This window comes from Ovis canadensis, chromosome 11 (assembly GCF_042477335.2).
Source record: "Ovis canadensis isolate MfBH-ARS-UI-01 breed Bighorn chromosome 11, ARS-UI_OviCan_v2, whole genome shotgun sequence".
In the NCBI taxonomy this organism is placed as follows: Eukaryota; Metazoa; Chordata; class Mammalia; order Artiodactyla; family Bovidae; genus Ovis; species Ovis canadensis.
Window position 1 is genome coordinate 30,783,449 of NC_091255.1, and position 17,088 is coordinate 30,800,536.

The 17,088-nt window shown below is 45.7% G+C and overlaps 1 protein-coding gene across 1 annotated transcript in view; it reads left to right on the top strand.

Annotated features, from left to right (window-relative positions):
• VPS53 (VPS53 subunit of GARP complex) overlaps window positions 1-17,088 on the top strand; it is a 124,415-nt gene that overhangs the window by 77,439 nt on the left and 29,888 nt on the right. The window contains exons 14-17 of the mRNA XM_069603041.1: window positions 2,579-2,821; window positions 6,402-6,549; window positions 12,614-12,696; window positions 13,898-13,976. Coding sequence (XP_069459142.1) covers window positions 2,579-2,821; window positions 6,402-6,549; window positions 12,614-12,696; window positions 13,898-13,976 — 553 coding nt within the window. The remainder of the gene's footprint in view (window positions 1-2,578; window positions 2,822-6,401; window positions 6,550-12,613; window positions 12,697-13,897; window positions 13,977-17,088) is intronic.

Genomic DNA, 17,088 nt, shown 5'->3' on the forward strand with positions numbered 1-17,088 from the left:
CGGAGATCAGTGAGAAAGACAGCCATTCCTGATGAGCATTGCCCACTGCAGGCTCAGGATGGGAGGTCAGCATGTTTCCAGAATAAGTGACACCCTCACACTGTATAGTAGTGTATTTTTTAAAAAAGTGTAAGCATTACAGATGCCAGAAATTGCAATTATATAGAGGAAGGGCGTGAGTAGGGGTTGTCTGGGTGCCCCCTGAGCTGAGCTAGGAGGGCAGTGAATAGATGGCGACGGGAGAGACACCAAGGAAGGCATCCAGGCAAAGGCGCAGAGATAGGGGCTAGAGATGGAGCTGAGGGGGCAGCTGAGGGGAGTCCAGCTGAAGCGTGGGGACACTGTGGAGGAGAAGTGGGAGATTAAATGGAAAGGTGAGGCAAGAAGAGGGTGTGAGGAAGGGGGATGGTCACCCTGGAGCTTTCCAAGGTCAAGCTCCTCCTTGGCTTGCTGACCATCGCCACCGTCACAGTGCACCCAGCCTAGGCCTGAAGTCCTCTGAGGGCAGAGTGACTGTATCTGGATATCATAAGCTCTTAGTAGCAAAAGCTTTTGGGTAAAGTGTCAATCTTCCCCTGTTCGTGCTAATTGATACTGCGTGTGGTTCTTGTCTTTTTCTTCCTGACGGTTATATAAATACATGTAAAAAGCACAGCTGGTTTCCTGTAGCCTCAGACAGTAACCTAAAAAGAAGCAGAATGTCAGGGTGGTGGGAACACCCTCCCCTTCCCCATGTTTCATACAGCACAGCTATGCAGGGACCAATTAATACAGCCCTGTGGGATTCGAACAGTGATGACTCAACATGACTGAGGCAAACTCAGTGACGTTCGAATGGGAAGTGGGCGAAAATTAAAACCATCGTCACCACCGTGACCTGGGACAAGCCTGGAGCTGCTCAATAGTTTCTCTCCTCTCAGAATTTCTTGCACCTTTAATTCCAGAAGTTGTAAGAATAAACTACATTAAAGGAGAAAGAAAGCATTTTTTTTGTAAAGAATATTTCGTTACAGTTCCTCTTTGTTTAGGTATCTATCTGCTGGGAATCCTGAGGTTATTGTTGTTTTTCAGTTGCTAAATTGTATCCGACTCTTTGCAACCCCCTGGACTGTAGCCTGCCACAGTCCTTTGTCCATGGGATTTCCCAAGCAAGGTTACTGGAATGGGTTGCCATTTCCTTCTCCAGCGGAACTTCCCAGATCAGGGATCAAACCCACATCTCCTGCTTGGCTGGTGGATTCTTTATCATTGAGCTACCTAGGAAGCCCACCTTTAGGTTAATGATGTCTAAGTATTTGCTGACATTATACTTTTTGTGTTTAAGGAGTAGTAGGGTAGAGTGGAGGGCTTCCCAGGTGGCACTAGTGGTAAAGAACCTGCCTGCCAATGTAGGAGATGTAAGAGACATGGGTTCGATCCCTGGGTAGGGAAGATCCCCTGAGGGCGTGGCAACCCACTTCAGTATTCTCGCCTGGAGAATCCCACGGACAGATGAGCCTGGCAGGCTACAGTCTAGGCTCACAAAGAGTCAGACACAACTGAAGCGATGCATGCATGCACAGGGTAGAGTGGGTAAGAACCATGAGGTTTGGAGGCAGGCTGCTTGGTTTTTAATCCTGACTCCCCCCACTGTCTGGCTGTATGACGCTGGACAAGGTCCTTTTCTGTTCCTTGCTTTGTAAAAAGGAGGTTAGTGTTAGTCCCTAGGTCATAAGGTTATTTGTGATGATCAAGTGAAGTTCAATGAAGTGATGCTTACAAAATGCTGTGCAGCATAAGTGTTCAGAAAATGATGACTGTCATGATGTAGGGTTTCACTTCTGGCAACAGAAGCTGGTACTAATATGGTACTAGGACCAGGGCACACAGCTAAGCAGTAGATTCTAGGCTCAGCTTTGCCACTAAATTATGTGACCAACTTTGCACGCCTTCATTTTGTCATCTCTTAGAGGGTCCAGTAATACCTTTTCTTTCCTCCAGGGGTTTGGGATCAAATGTGACCATGGAATGCCTTGAAAAGTGTAAAGCAGCAGACAAATGCCAAATTTTGTCATTGATGTTATTATGGGGGAGGGTGGTGTTTGGTTGATGATACTGATAAAGATGGGTCCAATTTTTTTAGTGTTTTAAATTAATTGTTTTTATTAAGGTATAGTTGATTCACATTATTGTATTAATTTCAGATATATAACAAAGTGATTCAACTATATAGGTTGATTCTTTTCCTATATAGGTTATTATAAGATATAGAATATTGTTCCCTGTGTTATACAGTAAATCCTTGCTAATTGTCTATTTTATATACAGTAGTATGTATGTTAATCCCATGCTCCTAATTTTTCCCCACCCGCTTTTTCCCCTTTGATAATCAGATGTTTGTTTTGTTTATGAGTCTGTTTCTGTGAACAGATTCATTTCTGAATATAAGTGATATCATATAATATTTGTTTTTGATTTACTAAAATTGGTCCAGTTTTCAATATTAACAAGCATGAGGAATGATTTCCTGGTGGCAGTCAAGCACAATTGCTTTCTCCTTGTTGAACTAAAATGACATTTCATGTTTTCTTCCTCCTAGAAACCTTGGAGAGCTGATAGATCGGTTTGTGGCCGATTTCAAGGCCCAGGGCCCACCTAAGCCCAACACGGACGAGGGGGGTGCTGTGCTCCCCAGCTGCGCTGACCTCTTCGTCTACTACAAGAAATGCATGGTGCAGTGCTCACAGCTAAGTACTGGGGAGCCCATGATCGCCCTGACCACTATTTTCCAGAAGTACCTCCGCGAGTACGCCTGGAAAATCCTCTCTGGCAACCTGCCCAAGTGAGTTCCCATTCTTCCTGGTGTGAGTGGTGAAGTAAGTTTCTGAATGTACCTAAATATGGAAATCATTCTGAAGTTGTTTACTGAATTGCTAAGAATATCAGGAAAATCCCCTGATGGAGTTTCTAAGGGTCTGAGATGGTTTCCTCTCGAATGGGATCCCCTAGCCGATCAGGACCATCACAGGAAATGCCTGCTCTGGCCACCAGCCTAGGTCATATCCTAGTACGGTGGACTCTAGAATGTCAGTCCCATTATAGATGGATTTAGTTCACGTGGATTCAGTGATTCAGGGATAGGTACTTTGCAAAAAAAAATGTGGGGTGATGGTAGAGATGGCTTTCGAATAGGAAGGGCAGTTTCACTGAGGCCAGAGTCTCTTTTATGACATCCTGCTGTCTTAGATGGAGCCTAATATTTAAAAGTGTTGGGGGGTTTGTGGAGAGGTCATTGTATAGCAGAACTCCTAATTATAGTGACTTGTCTGTGTTATTCTGAGGCACAAAAACATCATTCTATTTTTTATTGTGTGTGAGTATTCAGTTGCTCAGTAGGGTCTGACTCTTTGAGATCCCCATGGACTGTGCATGGGATTTCCCAGGCACGACCCCAGTCTCCTCTGTTCATGGAATTTCCCAGGCAAGGACACTGGAGTGGGTTGCCATTTCTTCCTCCAGGGTTCTTCCTGACCCAGGGATCGAACTCATGTCTCTGGAGTCTCCTACATTGGCAGGGGTATTCTTTACCACTAGTGCCACCTGAGAAGCCCATATTTCTTACCACTTGAAATAAAATGGATCGTTCAACTAGAATTTTAGAGATACTTGGTATATATAGTAATTTCTGTTATAAGAGAATATGCTCTAAAGCAGTGCTTCAGAAGTTAGTAATTCTAGATCTTCGCCATAGCTAAATTCAGCAGTTCTGGAACGAGCTTCTGCCACGGCCGCTAAAATGTGTCACATATAGGAGTTTTACATCATTAGGAGGAAGGGAGAGCCCTAGGCTCTGCAAGACATTTAAAGTAACAGGTAATGGTTCACCAATGAGGATTTCTTTGAATATGATTAACATTATTTTTAAATTTTTAATAACTGGTATCCTGATTTTCAAAATAATGTAAGTTTGTTATAGTTTGGAAAACACAGAAGAACACAAAGATGAAGATTTAAAAAAAAAAAAAAAAAACACCACCCGGAGAAGACAAATTGAGCTTTTCAGTATACATTTTTCTGTTTTCTGTTTATATATGTCGTGTGTGCAACTGTGTGCTTTTGCTTATTTGTTTGACAGAATTGGGACTGCAGTGCTTACAGTTAGGTTTGTACCCTGCTGCTTTCACTTAACCTCACGCTGTGTGCATTTTTCCATGTGTGTTAGTCAGTGTCACAGCAGGAAACAAATGGCACATGGCTGGGGTATATTGGCAGTAAAGCAACTGTTTAGAGCAGTAGGGGCAAGTGAAAGGAACCAGTGGAGGACTCTGAAGCATCCAAACACTTGGGTAATTGTTCTACCTTAAAATTCATCTGAGAGCTGGGGCTGTGGGCAAAGGGCTGCCCCATGGAACTGTGGTCAAAGGTGGTCACTGCCAGGACCATGCTGAAGCAGAGGGAGCAGGAGGGCTCGTTGTCGCTCAGACTCCTCTCTGCTCAACCTCTCTGACTTGCTGCGGCCGTGGCTGTTGGCAGAAACCAACAGGAGACCAGAGGGCCGGGGAGCCTAGGAGATACGTCTGTGGAAGTCAGTCTCCCACATGGAAGAGAGGAGCAGGAAACAGCACAGTAAAAGGATTCATCCAGGCACCTTTTTTTTTTTTTTTTAATTTACTTGACTGCAGCCTGGTTCTTAGTTGCAGCCTGCAGAATCTAGTTCCCTGACCAGGGAACGAATCTGGGCCCGCTGCCTTGGAAGTGCAGAATCTTAGCCACTGGACCGGGGAAGTTCCAGTCAAGACCCTTCTTGAACGTCATGAACATCATGAAGCCATGATGTTCCCACATGCAGAGGACCCTGAGTTAACTTCTGAGATTTTTTTTAATTGACCATTCTCTTAATTGACCATTTACATTGGATTCACTATTCTGGTATTTCAGATAACACTCAGAGAAGCATCCTTGAACAGAGGTAGAACTACTGGGTCAAACAATCTAAAGATTTTTTCTAAGCTCCTGAAATATACTTCCAAAATGGTTATACAGTTGCTCCTAACCCATAGTGGGAGAGAGGGCCATGTCCTTATACCCTTCAGTTCAGTTCAGTTCAGTTCAGCCGCTCAGTCGTGTCCGACTCTTTGCGACCCCATGAATTGCAGCACTCCAGGCCTCCCTATCTATCACCAACTCCCGGAGTTCATTCAGACCCACATCCATCGAGTCAGTGATGCCATCCAGCCATCTCGTCCTCTGTCGTCCCCTTCTCCTCCTGCCCCCAATCCCTCCCAGCATCAGAGTCTTTTCCAATGAGTTAACTCTTTGCATGAGGTGGCCAGAGTACTGGAGTTTCAGCTTTAGCATCATTCCTTCCAAACAAATCCCAGGGCTGATTTCCTTCAGAATGGACTGGTTGGATCTCCTTGCAGTCCAAGGGACTCTCAAGAGTCTTCTCCAACACCACAGTTCAAAAGCATCAATTCTTCAGCACTCAGCCTTCTTCACAGTCCAACTCTCACATCCATACATGACCACAGGAAAAACCATAGCCTTGACTAGATGGACCTTATACCCTTAGAGGTACTAAAAATTAAGATGTCTTCAAATCTTTAATTACCAATAAGACTGGCAAGTATAGGATTTTTTTTTTTTTGAAGGGAAAGAATCTTTTTTTTTTTTTTTAAGGTAAGTGTCATTGAATTCTGTCTTTCTGAAAAGTGGAATATTGGACTTGTCTGGTGGTCCAGGGGTTAAGACTACGTACTTCTACTGCAAGGAGTGCAGGTTTGACCCCTGGTAAGGGAACTAAGCTATCCGGCATGCCACACAGTATGGCCAAAAAAAAAGTAGAATCTCACGGTTTAAATTTTATAACTACAGGAAGTTATTTTAAAAACTGCATTTTCCTATATTGTGATCACATGATTAGATCAATAGGAAGAGATGAGATGCTTTTGTGTTTCTTGAGGCAGTCAGGACTTTGGCCAGGAGCCGTGTGTTAACCTTCGCTCTTGAACCCCTCCATAAGTACAGATTCCCAGGCAGAATTTTCTTAACTGAGAAAAACAACTGGGGAACCAGCTCTTGTGCTCTGGGTGATCCTGAATGAGCTGTGCAGATCAGGAAATTCCAGGCTAAGCAAAGAAGCCGCTCAGCAGCCTTCTCTCTGAGCCTGAGCGTCATCGTAGTTAATATGACTGACAACTGGCTCACTGTTGTGATTGTCTCTTCCTATTTCTGATGGTCAGAGAGTTTAAACACATGACTGTCAAGATCAGGTCACTCGGAAGGGCCTCATTGTGTGTGGATTTGTTTGGGCCACGTCCAGCCTTTCCTTCCCCCTTTTCTTTTTCTTGAGATGTGCTGTTTCCAGGTCAGGAAGCCAGGGAGACGTCCTGGCCTGACTAGTTCCCGTTGCTTTTCCTCAGAACCACAAGCAGCAGCGGTGGGCTGACCATCAGCAGCCTGCTCAAGGAAAAGGAGGGCTCCGAGGCAGCCAAGTTCACCCTGGAGGAGCTTGGCCTCATCTGCAGCATCCTGAGCACTGCAGAGTACTGCCTGGCCACCACCCAGCAGGTGAGCCACCCCGGCCACCCACGTGCCCCCTCTTCTTCCTGAGCTGTCTGGGCCACCAAGCTCAGTTAGAAGACCACACAACCCCGGGCAGACCCGCTGGCCTCCCCCAGGAAACAACTCGAGGTCCAGCCAGAAGACTGCCCCAGCAGCCACTGCGCAGAAGGACCACGTTAAAAGGAGGCTGGGCAAGACTGACCAGCCTCCTCCCTGGGGCTGTATAAGCCACTCTGAGGGCATGATGTGCCCTCTTGAAAGTAGGTCGTAGCCTTGTCTCCCATACATGAAAAGCAGTAATAACCGTAGTGGTACTAGGCCCCAGACTTGGTTGTGCTGAGTCACAACCACTGGTTTTGTTCTCAGGAGGGTTACCAGGCTCACCAAAAACCCTCTGGGCTCTTATGTGTCTCCTGAAATTTATGGAGCATTCTCTATTCTGAAACAAATAACCATTGTTTGGATGCTGACGTTCAGGAACCGGGAAGCAGGAAAGGGTGATGCCCCTGCTGGAGCTCCCATTAGCAGAAGGAAGACCCAGAAGAATTTTCCATTCAGCCTTCAGCATGGGATTAGAAGTTCCTTTCCACGTTGGCTCTGGAATTCACCTAAGGTCAAGAGAAAGAAAATAACTGGGAAAGGTTCTGTTCTTCCTCCCTTTTGGGATTTCTTATTTCTGCATGCCTAGATGGCTCAAATGATAAAGCATCTGTCTACAGTGCAGGAGACCTGGGTTCAATCCCTGGGTCGGGAAGATTCCCTGGAGAAGGAAATGGCAACCCACTCCAGTACTCTTGCCTAGAAAATCCCATGGACGGAGGAGCCTGGTGCAGGCTACTATCCATGGGGTCGCAAAGAGTCGGACACAACTGAGCGACTTCACCTCACCTCAGATCATAGGAAGGCAGGCATGACTTATGGTTCAGACAGTTATAGCTTGGAGCACATGTGAGCCAGAGCAAGAATACAGGAGGCCAAAGAAGAAGGGTCCTCCCAGAACTTCACAGTTAAGGTTAAGCCAGGCAGAGGCGGGGGCAGTAGTATCTCCTGCTTGGGGACATGGTCACACTAAGTCACACGGGGAATAACCTGTGAAGTTTTGGCCTTGGAGCCAGAGACAGCCACTTGTTTAGTGTGAGAACTTCCAGGGCAGGACAACAGTATCTATGAGGACCTCCAAGGCAGGGCCCAGAGTTCTTTGATGAAGAAGCACGATTTTAACTATTCTCTGTGTGTGTGCAGAAAGAGAAAAACACACACATATAAATAGGGTATTTTAAAAGTAAAATAACCATGGTACCAAAAAGAACTATGCAATCAATGACTCTCAATCCCATCTCCCTCAAATAATTATATTAGCAATTTGGAGCCTTTCTTTCTGTGCTTTTCCGTGAACATAGTTTCATATGTTCTATAATTAACTTAATTCACTTTCATATCCTCCTGTTTTTAACATCACAGTGTTAGCATTTCTCCTGTTGCTATGATGTCTTTCTTGCCATCATTGTTATGGTTACATAATAATCCAATAAGGGGCTATACCATAAATCATTTAACAGTATCCCTGATAATTGTTTATACTATTTCCAGTTTTTGCTTTTATGAGTAATCCTACAAAGAACATCTAAATATGGTTTGCATTATTTTTTTAAAGGAGATCCTTAGAAGTTCTAGACGTATTAGTAGGTCAGAGACCATTCTGATGACTCAATGATAGATGTAGCCAGTTTTTTGTTAGAGAAAATTATTTTTACTGATTATAAAAGTAAATACATTTTTGGCACCTATATTGTGCTCTTTCAATACCATTTTTCACTGAAGGGAACCAGTCATTCCTAGAGAAGTGACTAATTCCAGGTCTGAGGAAATGTTCCAAGATGAACCTGGAACACCAGATCATTCAAAAAGCAAGACTGTGAGAGTCATATCAAAAGGACTCAGGAGCTGCAGCAGGTTTTATGGTACGAAACAATATGTCCAGGTCCTAAGCCCTGGTGCCTGTAAATGTGACCTAATTTGGGAATAGAGTCTTTGAAGATGTAATTAAGTCAGAATCTCAAATGAGATAGTCTTGCATTTAGGGTGAGCCCTAAATCCAATGACCGGTGTCCTTAGAAAGGAGAAAGTGAAAAGCGAAACTCGCTCAGTCATGTCTGACTCTTTGCGACCCCACAGTCCATGGAATTCTCCAGGCCAGAATACTGGAGTGGGTAGCCTTTTCCTTTTCCAGGGGATCTTCCCAACCCAGGGATCGAACCCAGGTCTCCTGCATTGCAGGCGGATTCTTTATCAGCTGAGCCACAAGAGAAGCCCAAGAATACTGGAGTGGGTAGCCTATCCCTTCTCCAGCAGATCTTCCCAACCCAGGAACCAAACCGGGGTCTCCTGCATTGCAGGTGGATTCTTTACCATCCGAGCTATGAGGGGAGCCCTTTAGAAAGGAGAGGGAGACTTAACACACTAAGACATAACGAAGATGCCCACATGAGGGAGGCAGAGACTGGGAGGATGCATCTGTAAACCAGGGAACACCAAAGGTTGCCAGCCACGACCAGCAGAGAGAGGACAGACACGAGAGAGTGCTACTTCAGAGACCCCAGGAGGAACCAGCCCTGCCAGCCCCTTACCTTTGGGCTTTTGGCCTCCAGATTCTGTGAGAGGATACCTTCCTGATTTAAGCTACCAAGTTTGTAGTAATTTATTATGGCAGCCCCAGGAAACTGATTACAGGAGCCAGCTCTGCTGGTCAAAGATGAGACATGTAAGTATCACTACATGTATTAGCTACAGTGGATGGAAAACATCAAATACGTTTAAATCCATTTGGTTACAATGATATTTTTTAAAGTTCAGTTACCACATTGGAAGATACTAAGAAATCACTGATATGAATTGAATATTGGCAAAAAGAGGGAACGTTCTTAACCTGCTTTGCCTATCTGACTTGTAGCTCAGGATAACCAAATCACTGACAATGGGTAGTGTATCTTTATAGTGGATTTTCAGCAAATAAATGAAGAAGAAAAGATGGAATTTGAGTAGCATTCTTTTATACCTCCTTAATGGAATAATGGATCTGGCATTGACCATCAGTGGTTGCTAACTTTACAAAAAGAGAGAAAAGCAAACATCAGGTATCTCTTGATGGAAGTAACACAGCGTCATCATGAAGGAGTTTTCTTTCTGTCTTTTATTTGTAACTGTGCCATGCAGCTTGTGGGATCTTAGTTCCTTGACCAGGGATTGAACCCAGGCCACGGCAGTAAAAGCTCTGAGTTCTAACCACTGTACCACCAGGGATTTTCCATGAAGGGGTTTTCTTTAAAAAAAAAAAAAATCTGGAGCATCCCTGGTGGTTCAGTGGTAGAGAATCCATCTGCCAGTGCAGGAGAAACGGGTTCAATCCCTGGTCCAGAAAGATCCTACATGCCATGGAGCAACTAAGCCCATGTGCCACAACTATTGAGCCTGTGCTCTAAAGCCCAGAAATGACAACTACTGAGCCCGCATGCCCTGGAACCCGGGCTCCACAGCAGGAGAGGCCACTATAATGAGAAGCCCGGGCAACACAACTAGAGAAAAGCCTGCTCAGCAACAAAGACTCAGCACATCCAGAAATAAATAATAAGTAAAATCTGTATCTGATCAAGCTACAGTTTACAGGAAATACAAGGGACAGAAGAACTTGCCAGTTAGTAACTTGTGGATACAATCAGTAAAATCATACCATGAGAAAAGCTACAAGGCAAACAACCCAGTTTCCTTAAGAAAAAACACAGAGGGTTGGAGTTGGGGGGATGCAAGAAGAAATGAAGGGAGAAACCAAAGAGACTTGAGAATCCAAGCAATGAAGAATGGAAAAATAATACTTAAAATACAGTGCCAATGATGTGTCAGTATCAGTTCATTAATTGTAACACATTTACTCTTAACAGCTGCATAAGTGTGGCATTCATTCCTTCAGGAGCTCTTTATGAAGCACTGATCAGGCACCAGGCACCATATTTGGTATTAATTCACAGTGGTGAACAGAGTAGACAAATTTCTTACCATGGAACTTAGGACTAATAGAGGAGCCAGATAATATAAGTAAGGAAGTTTTGTGGGAAGTTCTAGGAAAGAAACAGATGCTGCAGTGCTAATAGAGATTGCCTACTGAGGTAGAGTAGTCAAGGAGGGCCTCCCAGAGGAGGTGATAATGGAGCGGAGTCCTGAGTGTTGGAATGCTGTTGCCTGGAAGGTCTGGGCACTGGGGAGTGGCAAAACAAGGGAGCTGGCTTGGTGGGATGAGCAGGGAGAGGGAGAGGAAGCAGGAAGTGTCAAGACCCTGGGAAGGAAAAGACCCTAGTGTGTTCCAGAACCTTAAGTGTTCACTATAATTGAAGCCCAGCAGGCAAGGATGGGGAGAGCAAGATGTGGGCCAGAGAGCTAGAGAAGACCCAAATCCTAATTAGAAGTTGGGATAGTTGGGTTTTATTTTCAGCGTAAAGGGAAGAGGCAGCTGACAGGTTGAAGCCATTGTGAGCCTGTGCCATGCTTTGTCTCCTCGGTCCCTTACAGACGTGTAGATTGTTTGTAGGTTTTCACCAATATAAACAACACTAGGATGTGAGCTTTATGAGAAGAGGGTCTTATCTGTCTACAGATCATGACAGAGCCTGGTGCAGAATAGATCAGTCGCTCAGTCGCGTCCAACTCTCTGAGACCCCATGGACTGTAGCCCACAAGGCTCCTCTGTCCATGGAATTCTCCAGGCAAGAATACTGGAGTGTGTTGCCATTCCCTTCGCCAAGGGATCTTGCCAACCCAGGGATCAAACCTGTGTCTTCTGCATTGCAGGCAGTTTCTTTACCGTCTGAGCCATCAGGGAATCCTGGCACAGAATAGGCTGTCAGTAAATATCAGTTGAATTCAAGACCACTGCAAAGAACTCCTGTACATCTCTGTACCTTGTTCTCATCAGTCATTGAAATATCTTTCTAGATGCAAAATTGCTGGCCAAAAGAGAGTGTATACTTAAATGTTTGCTTTTTAAATAAATTGCCTTCCCAAAGAGTTACATTAATTTATCCACCCCTAAGAGGTATTTTTAACTTTAAGACAAAACATTCGTTATTCATAGAGTTTCTGTGATAAATGGGTTTGGGGCTGCTCAGTGAAGCGATTCCTGGGATGTTTTGAGATATTTACAGTTCCCGGTCAGTTGTATTTTTCTTCGAGACGGCTGGGAGCTCAGCCAGTTTCCCTCCCTCGGCTGTAGGCTGATGGAGGCAAAGACCGTGTTCCTTCTGTTTACCTCAATATCCCCAACACTTTAATATGGTGGGGGAATGGTCCATCCCAGCGCTCAGGGAAGACTTTTGATTTTATTGCCACCTACCCCAGAGGCCACCAGAGGCTTCCAATGTTAGTGGGTGAGCCTGCAATTCATAGGGCAGGGAGTAATCTAAAAACAGGGGTCTTTTTAAAATTAAATTTGATTAGGACTTCTCCGATGGTGCAGTGGATAAGAGTCTGCCTGCCAATGAAGGAGACATGGGTTCCATCCCTGGTCTGGGAAGATTCCACATGTTGAGGGGCAACTTAAGCCTGTGAGCCCCAGCTACGGAAGCCTGTGTGCCTAGAGCCTGTGCTCTGCGACAAGAGAAGCCACTGCCGAGAGACGCCCGTGCACCGCAACAGGGTAGCCACTGGTCGCTGCAGCTAGAGAAATCCAGCAAAACAAGGAGACCCAGCTCAGCCAAAAATAAAAACGAAATAAACAACTTTTAAAAACAAATCAGTTAATTTGTCAGTGTGTCATGAGAACCAGGGCCAGAGAGCGCAGGTTCTGCCGGAGATTCAGTTCCCTCCCCTCCCGCTCACTGAGCAGGGTAGGCCACGCCTCCGCACCCTCATCTATCAAGTGAGGATCATAATAGAGTCTTCTTCACAGGCCGTGAGAATTAAATGAGCCCATACACGAAAAGTGCCCAGAATGGTACCTGAATCATCACACTCGGTAAATGTTAAGTGGTCTTGCTACGGTGCTCCTTCCGATAACCACTAAGCGTGTTTCTTTCTCTATCAGCTGGAAGAGAAACTCAAGGAGAAGGTCGACGTGAGTCTGATTGAACGAATCAATCTGACTGGAGAAATGGACACATTCAGCACGTGCGTACTTGCAAGTCTCTGCTTGAGACTCTTCCCTCACCCTGCCCAGAGCAGTGCGTCTCAGGACATCAGCTTAGGTCACTGCAGAACCTAAGAGGTTCCCAGAGCCTACTGTTGAATCAGGATATCTTCACAAGCCACTAAGGAGCCTGAGAAGTTGGTGCAGCTGACCCATATCCTGCCTCCTCACATGTAGTCATTCTTAGCTTACAGGGGTTTTATTGCTACAGTTTCTATAATAATGGCCTTCTCTGGTAACTTAGCAGTGAAAGAATCTGACTGCCAATGCAAGAGACTTGGGTTCTATCCCTGGGTCAGGAAGATCCCCTGGAGAAGGAAGTGGCAACTCACTCCAGTATTCTTGCCTGGAAAATCCCCTGGACAGAGGAGCCTAGTGAGCTACAGTCCATGGGGTCACAAAAGAGTTGGCCACGACTTAGTGACTAAACAACAACAACAATCTAGGATAACAGGGAAGAAGAACTTTCCCACCTCAGCCATCCCTGCAGGAAGGTCAGGTCCAGGGCCTCCTGTCTGCCCCCCTCAGTCCACAGAGGGCCAGCCTCACCTCCAGTGTTTTCAGGATGTAAAGGCTGAGCGACCTGATTTTAGCCATGGAAGCGGGTAGAGGAGTGGGCAGGGCATGGATGTATTTGGGGTGGGAGGGTGTCTGTCCAAGAAGTTCAGATGAAAGACTTTGGAATCAGTTCCTGCCCTGGTGCCACCTGGCAGGGTTTTGTCATGGTCTTTAAATGAGATTGGGGAAGGACAAGCTTCAGCTTTCTCATCGGCCACTTAATGAGGAAAAATCCAGATCCTCTTCTTAGGTCATTTCCTCTCTTTCTCTCAACCTTTTTTTCCCTCCAAGGTCTGACTTAAACATTTTAGGCAAGTGTGTACTTTGGGAAAAGTGAAGAGGGATCCTGGGCATAGCTGCAGGGGAGATGAGCCACGGGATCTTGTGTCCTGACCGAGTGGGGACACACCCGAGTGAGACCAGACACACAGCTAGAAGAAGGGTGGAGCCAAGATGCTCCTCCTCGTCATTCATTCCATTTTGAAATAAACTCGAGTTTTTCTGATGAAATGGTGAAGCTAGATTATGCACAGGTGCCTAAAACCTTGGCAGGGGGCTGTGTCAGTGGGTCATTCACAAGTCACTTCTGTAAGCCATGACCACAGTGGTGTGTTTGACTTGCAGTGTCATCTCCAGCAGCATTCAGCTGTTGGTTCAGGACCTGGATGCTGCCTGCGACCCCGCCCTTACAGCCATGAGCAAGGTAAGCTTTCAGGAAGTGCTGCCTCCTGAACGTCGGAGAGTGAGCACAGGTGGTCTCTCCCGGTCCTCACCTGTAGCTCCTGTGGGCTCTCCAGTGCTTAAAGCACCAATCAGGAGGAGAACGGAGCCCTCCAGGAGTTTCCACAGGTGCTCAGTTGATCTCGAACCTGAAGTCAGTTGTTTGTCCTTTGGGAATGAGACAGGAAGCAGGTATGTTTCCTGAGTTTGAAGGAGAGGTTGCCTTTGCTCAGCATCTGACATGTGCGGAAAACCCTTCCTGTGGCCTCCCCAGAACGAGTGAAAGTGAAAAGTTGCTCAGTCGTGTCCGACTCTTTTGGACCCTGTGGATTGTAGCCTACCAGGCTCCTCTGTCCATGGAATTCTCCAGGCAAGAATCCTAGCTTGGGTAACCATTCCCTTCCTCAAGGCATCTTCCCCACCCAGGGATCAAACCTGGGTCTCCTGCATTGCAGGCAGATTCTTTACCAGCTGAGCCACCAGGGAAGCCCGGGTGGTGGTGTGCTTAAGGCAGTCACTTCTAACTCATCTTCGTTCCTGCCACTCAGATTTTTCCAACTCTTTCTGAATTCTGGTAACTGTGCAGGGTTATTTGATCAGGTTGCAGAGCCTGGTTTTCTTTTCTTTTTTTAGATATTTATTTCACTGCAGCGGGCCTCATTTGCAGCAGGCAGGATCTTTAGTTGTAGCATGGGGGATCTAGTTCCCTGACCGAGGATCCAGTCTGGGCCCCCTGCGTTGGGAGTGCAGTCATAGCCACTGGACCAGCAGGGAAGTCCCACCCCTGGTTTTCTAATGTGGTGGCCCGTCCGCCAGCCCGCAGTCCCCAGGCCTCTCCCTTGGCATTTCCCACGTGTGGCCTCATGTTGTTCTTCGGCTTTTAGCCTATGTCTTTTCTCCCTAACGTAAATACCTTGAGTGCATGGACCACAGAGAATAGAGAAGACTGTCGTATTTGTTGATTGATTAAGTTGGAAATAAGCAATTCTTCATTGATTTTTTTCCCCCCTTAACATTTATTTATTTGGCTGCACCAGGTCTTAGTTGTGGCATATGGGATCTAATTCCCTGCCCAGGGATCAAACCTAGGCCTCTGCATTAGGAGGTCGGAGTCTTAAAGACTGGACCACCAGGAAAGTCCTTTCATTGATTTCTAAGCCAAATAACACAAAGCCATCCGTCCACTCGTTGAGCCTTCTAGAGCAGTGGTTGGCAAACTACAACTGGTGAGCCACATCTGGCCCACTGCCAGATAAAGTTTTATTGGCACATAGCCACACTCATTCATTGTATGTTATCTGTGGCTGCTTTTGTGCTACAACAGCAGAATAAAGTAATTGCAGCTGAGACCAGATGGCTGGCAAAGCCTAAAATATTAACAGTCTGGCCCTTTACAGAAAAAGGTTGCCAGTGCGTGTTCTAGAGTCACAGACTTTGATAGCATTCTTACAAATTCTGCAGAAAGAACTTCTCAGGGGCCTACTGGCCAGTAGCAGAGTACAGTGAAGAACACTGGCTTTGGATTCAGACAAACCTAACTCTTCTCATTTTTCCTTTGGGCGTGTTGAGCAAATAACAACCTCTCTGGGTGCAGGTTACCTCATCGGTATGTGAAACAGGGGGCTCTGCCTCCCAGAGCGTTGTGAGGATGGAGACTGGCCCAGAGCCAAGAAACATTAGCCCTCCTTCCCTCTGGTCAGGAGGAGTGGCCGTGTCACAAGGCTGTGTAAGCGAGACATTCGGTCTGAATTTGGTTTTGTAGTAGGTTGTAAATATTTAAGAAAAAGAGAGGTTATTACCCAAACTTAAGCTTTGGGGGTTTTTTATGACGCTCGGTGGGGAGTCCTGAGTAGCCGATGTCACAGAGTTTCCTTTCAAAAGGCTGATCCTTTCAGCAATCAGAGGTGAATGTGTATTTCCAGCACCCAAGTGTTTACAAGCAGAAGACTCGGAGTAGGCAAACTGAGGCTCACTCATTTTCTTAGAGAGATGTGACTCTGAGGGTTGATTCTGCAGGCTCTGATTATCGCCTCACTGCTGGTGAACGTTCCTGACATCCTGAGCATGATCTGCTCCAGCTGCCTCCTCTCCTGCCCTGCCACACAGTTTAGGTCAGAAGGCAGCTGGGGAAAGAATTTCTACATTTACCAAAGGAAGAGTGAATTTTTTTTTCTTTTTAGTAAAATAGCAGTTTGGAGGGGCTTTAATGCTCCAGGTGTTGCTTATGTGAACTGTCATTTCATTAGGTGGGTTTCCTTCAAACTGCCCCCACCACCCATCTCTCCCCCAGACCCACACCAGCAAACACTAACAGAGACCATACCTCCAGAATCTTTTGTTTATATCACAGGAAAACCACAGACGTGGGAACGCAGCAGCTGGGAGGCCATTACTCTGTGTCTGAATCTTCTGGAGTTCTAGCAAAATGAAATCCATGTGATGGAAATGACCAGATATAAACAAGCCAAGTGGTCACAAACCGATTCAACCAATACCCTGTGATTTGTGCCTGCATTCTGTTCTGTGTAGTTTCTTCGAGGATTTTTAAAAAACTTTTGTGATAATGTTTATTCTTGTCTGTGATTCCATCATTTTTGCTAGTTGAATAGTTCGATTCAGACTCTACCCAGAGCAAGGCTGGGAAAGTCGCCAACTTTATTCCAAGGTGCTTGTTGTTGTTCAGTTGCTCAGTCGTGTCCAGCTCTTTGTAACCCCATGGACTGCAGCACGCCAGGCTTCCCTGTCCTTTACCATTCTCCTGGAGTTTGCTCAAACTTGTGTCCATTGAGTTGGTGATGCCATCAGTTGACCATGGGTACATGGTTTTATTTCTGGACTCTCAGTTCTATTCCACTGATCTGTGTGTCTTTTCTCATGCTAGGGCCACACTGTCTGATGATTGTAGATTTCTAGTAAGTTCTAAAATCAGGAAGTATGAGTCTTCCAACTTAGTTCTTTTTCAAGATTGTTTTAGCTATTTTGAGTGTCCTGCGGGCTCACCGTTGTTTGTCTCATCCAGAGTATCTTTCTCTCTCAAGACACCATGGCACTTATATTCTCTATTTTGTTGTACAATTATTTTTTCTATCTCTGTC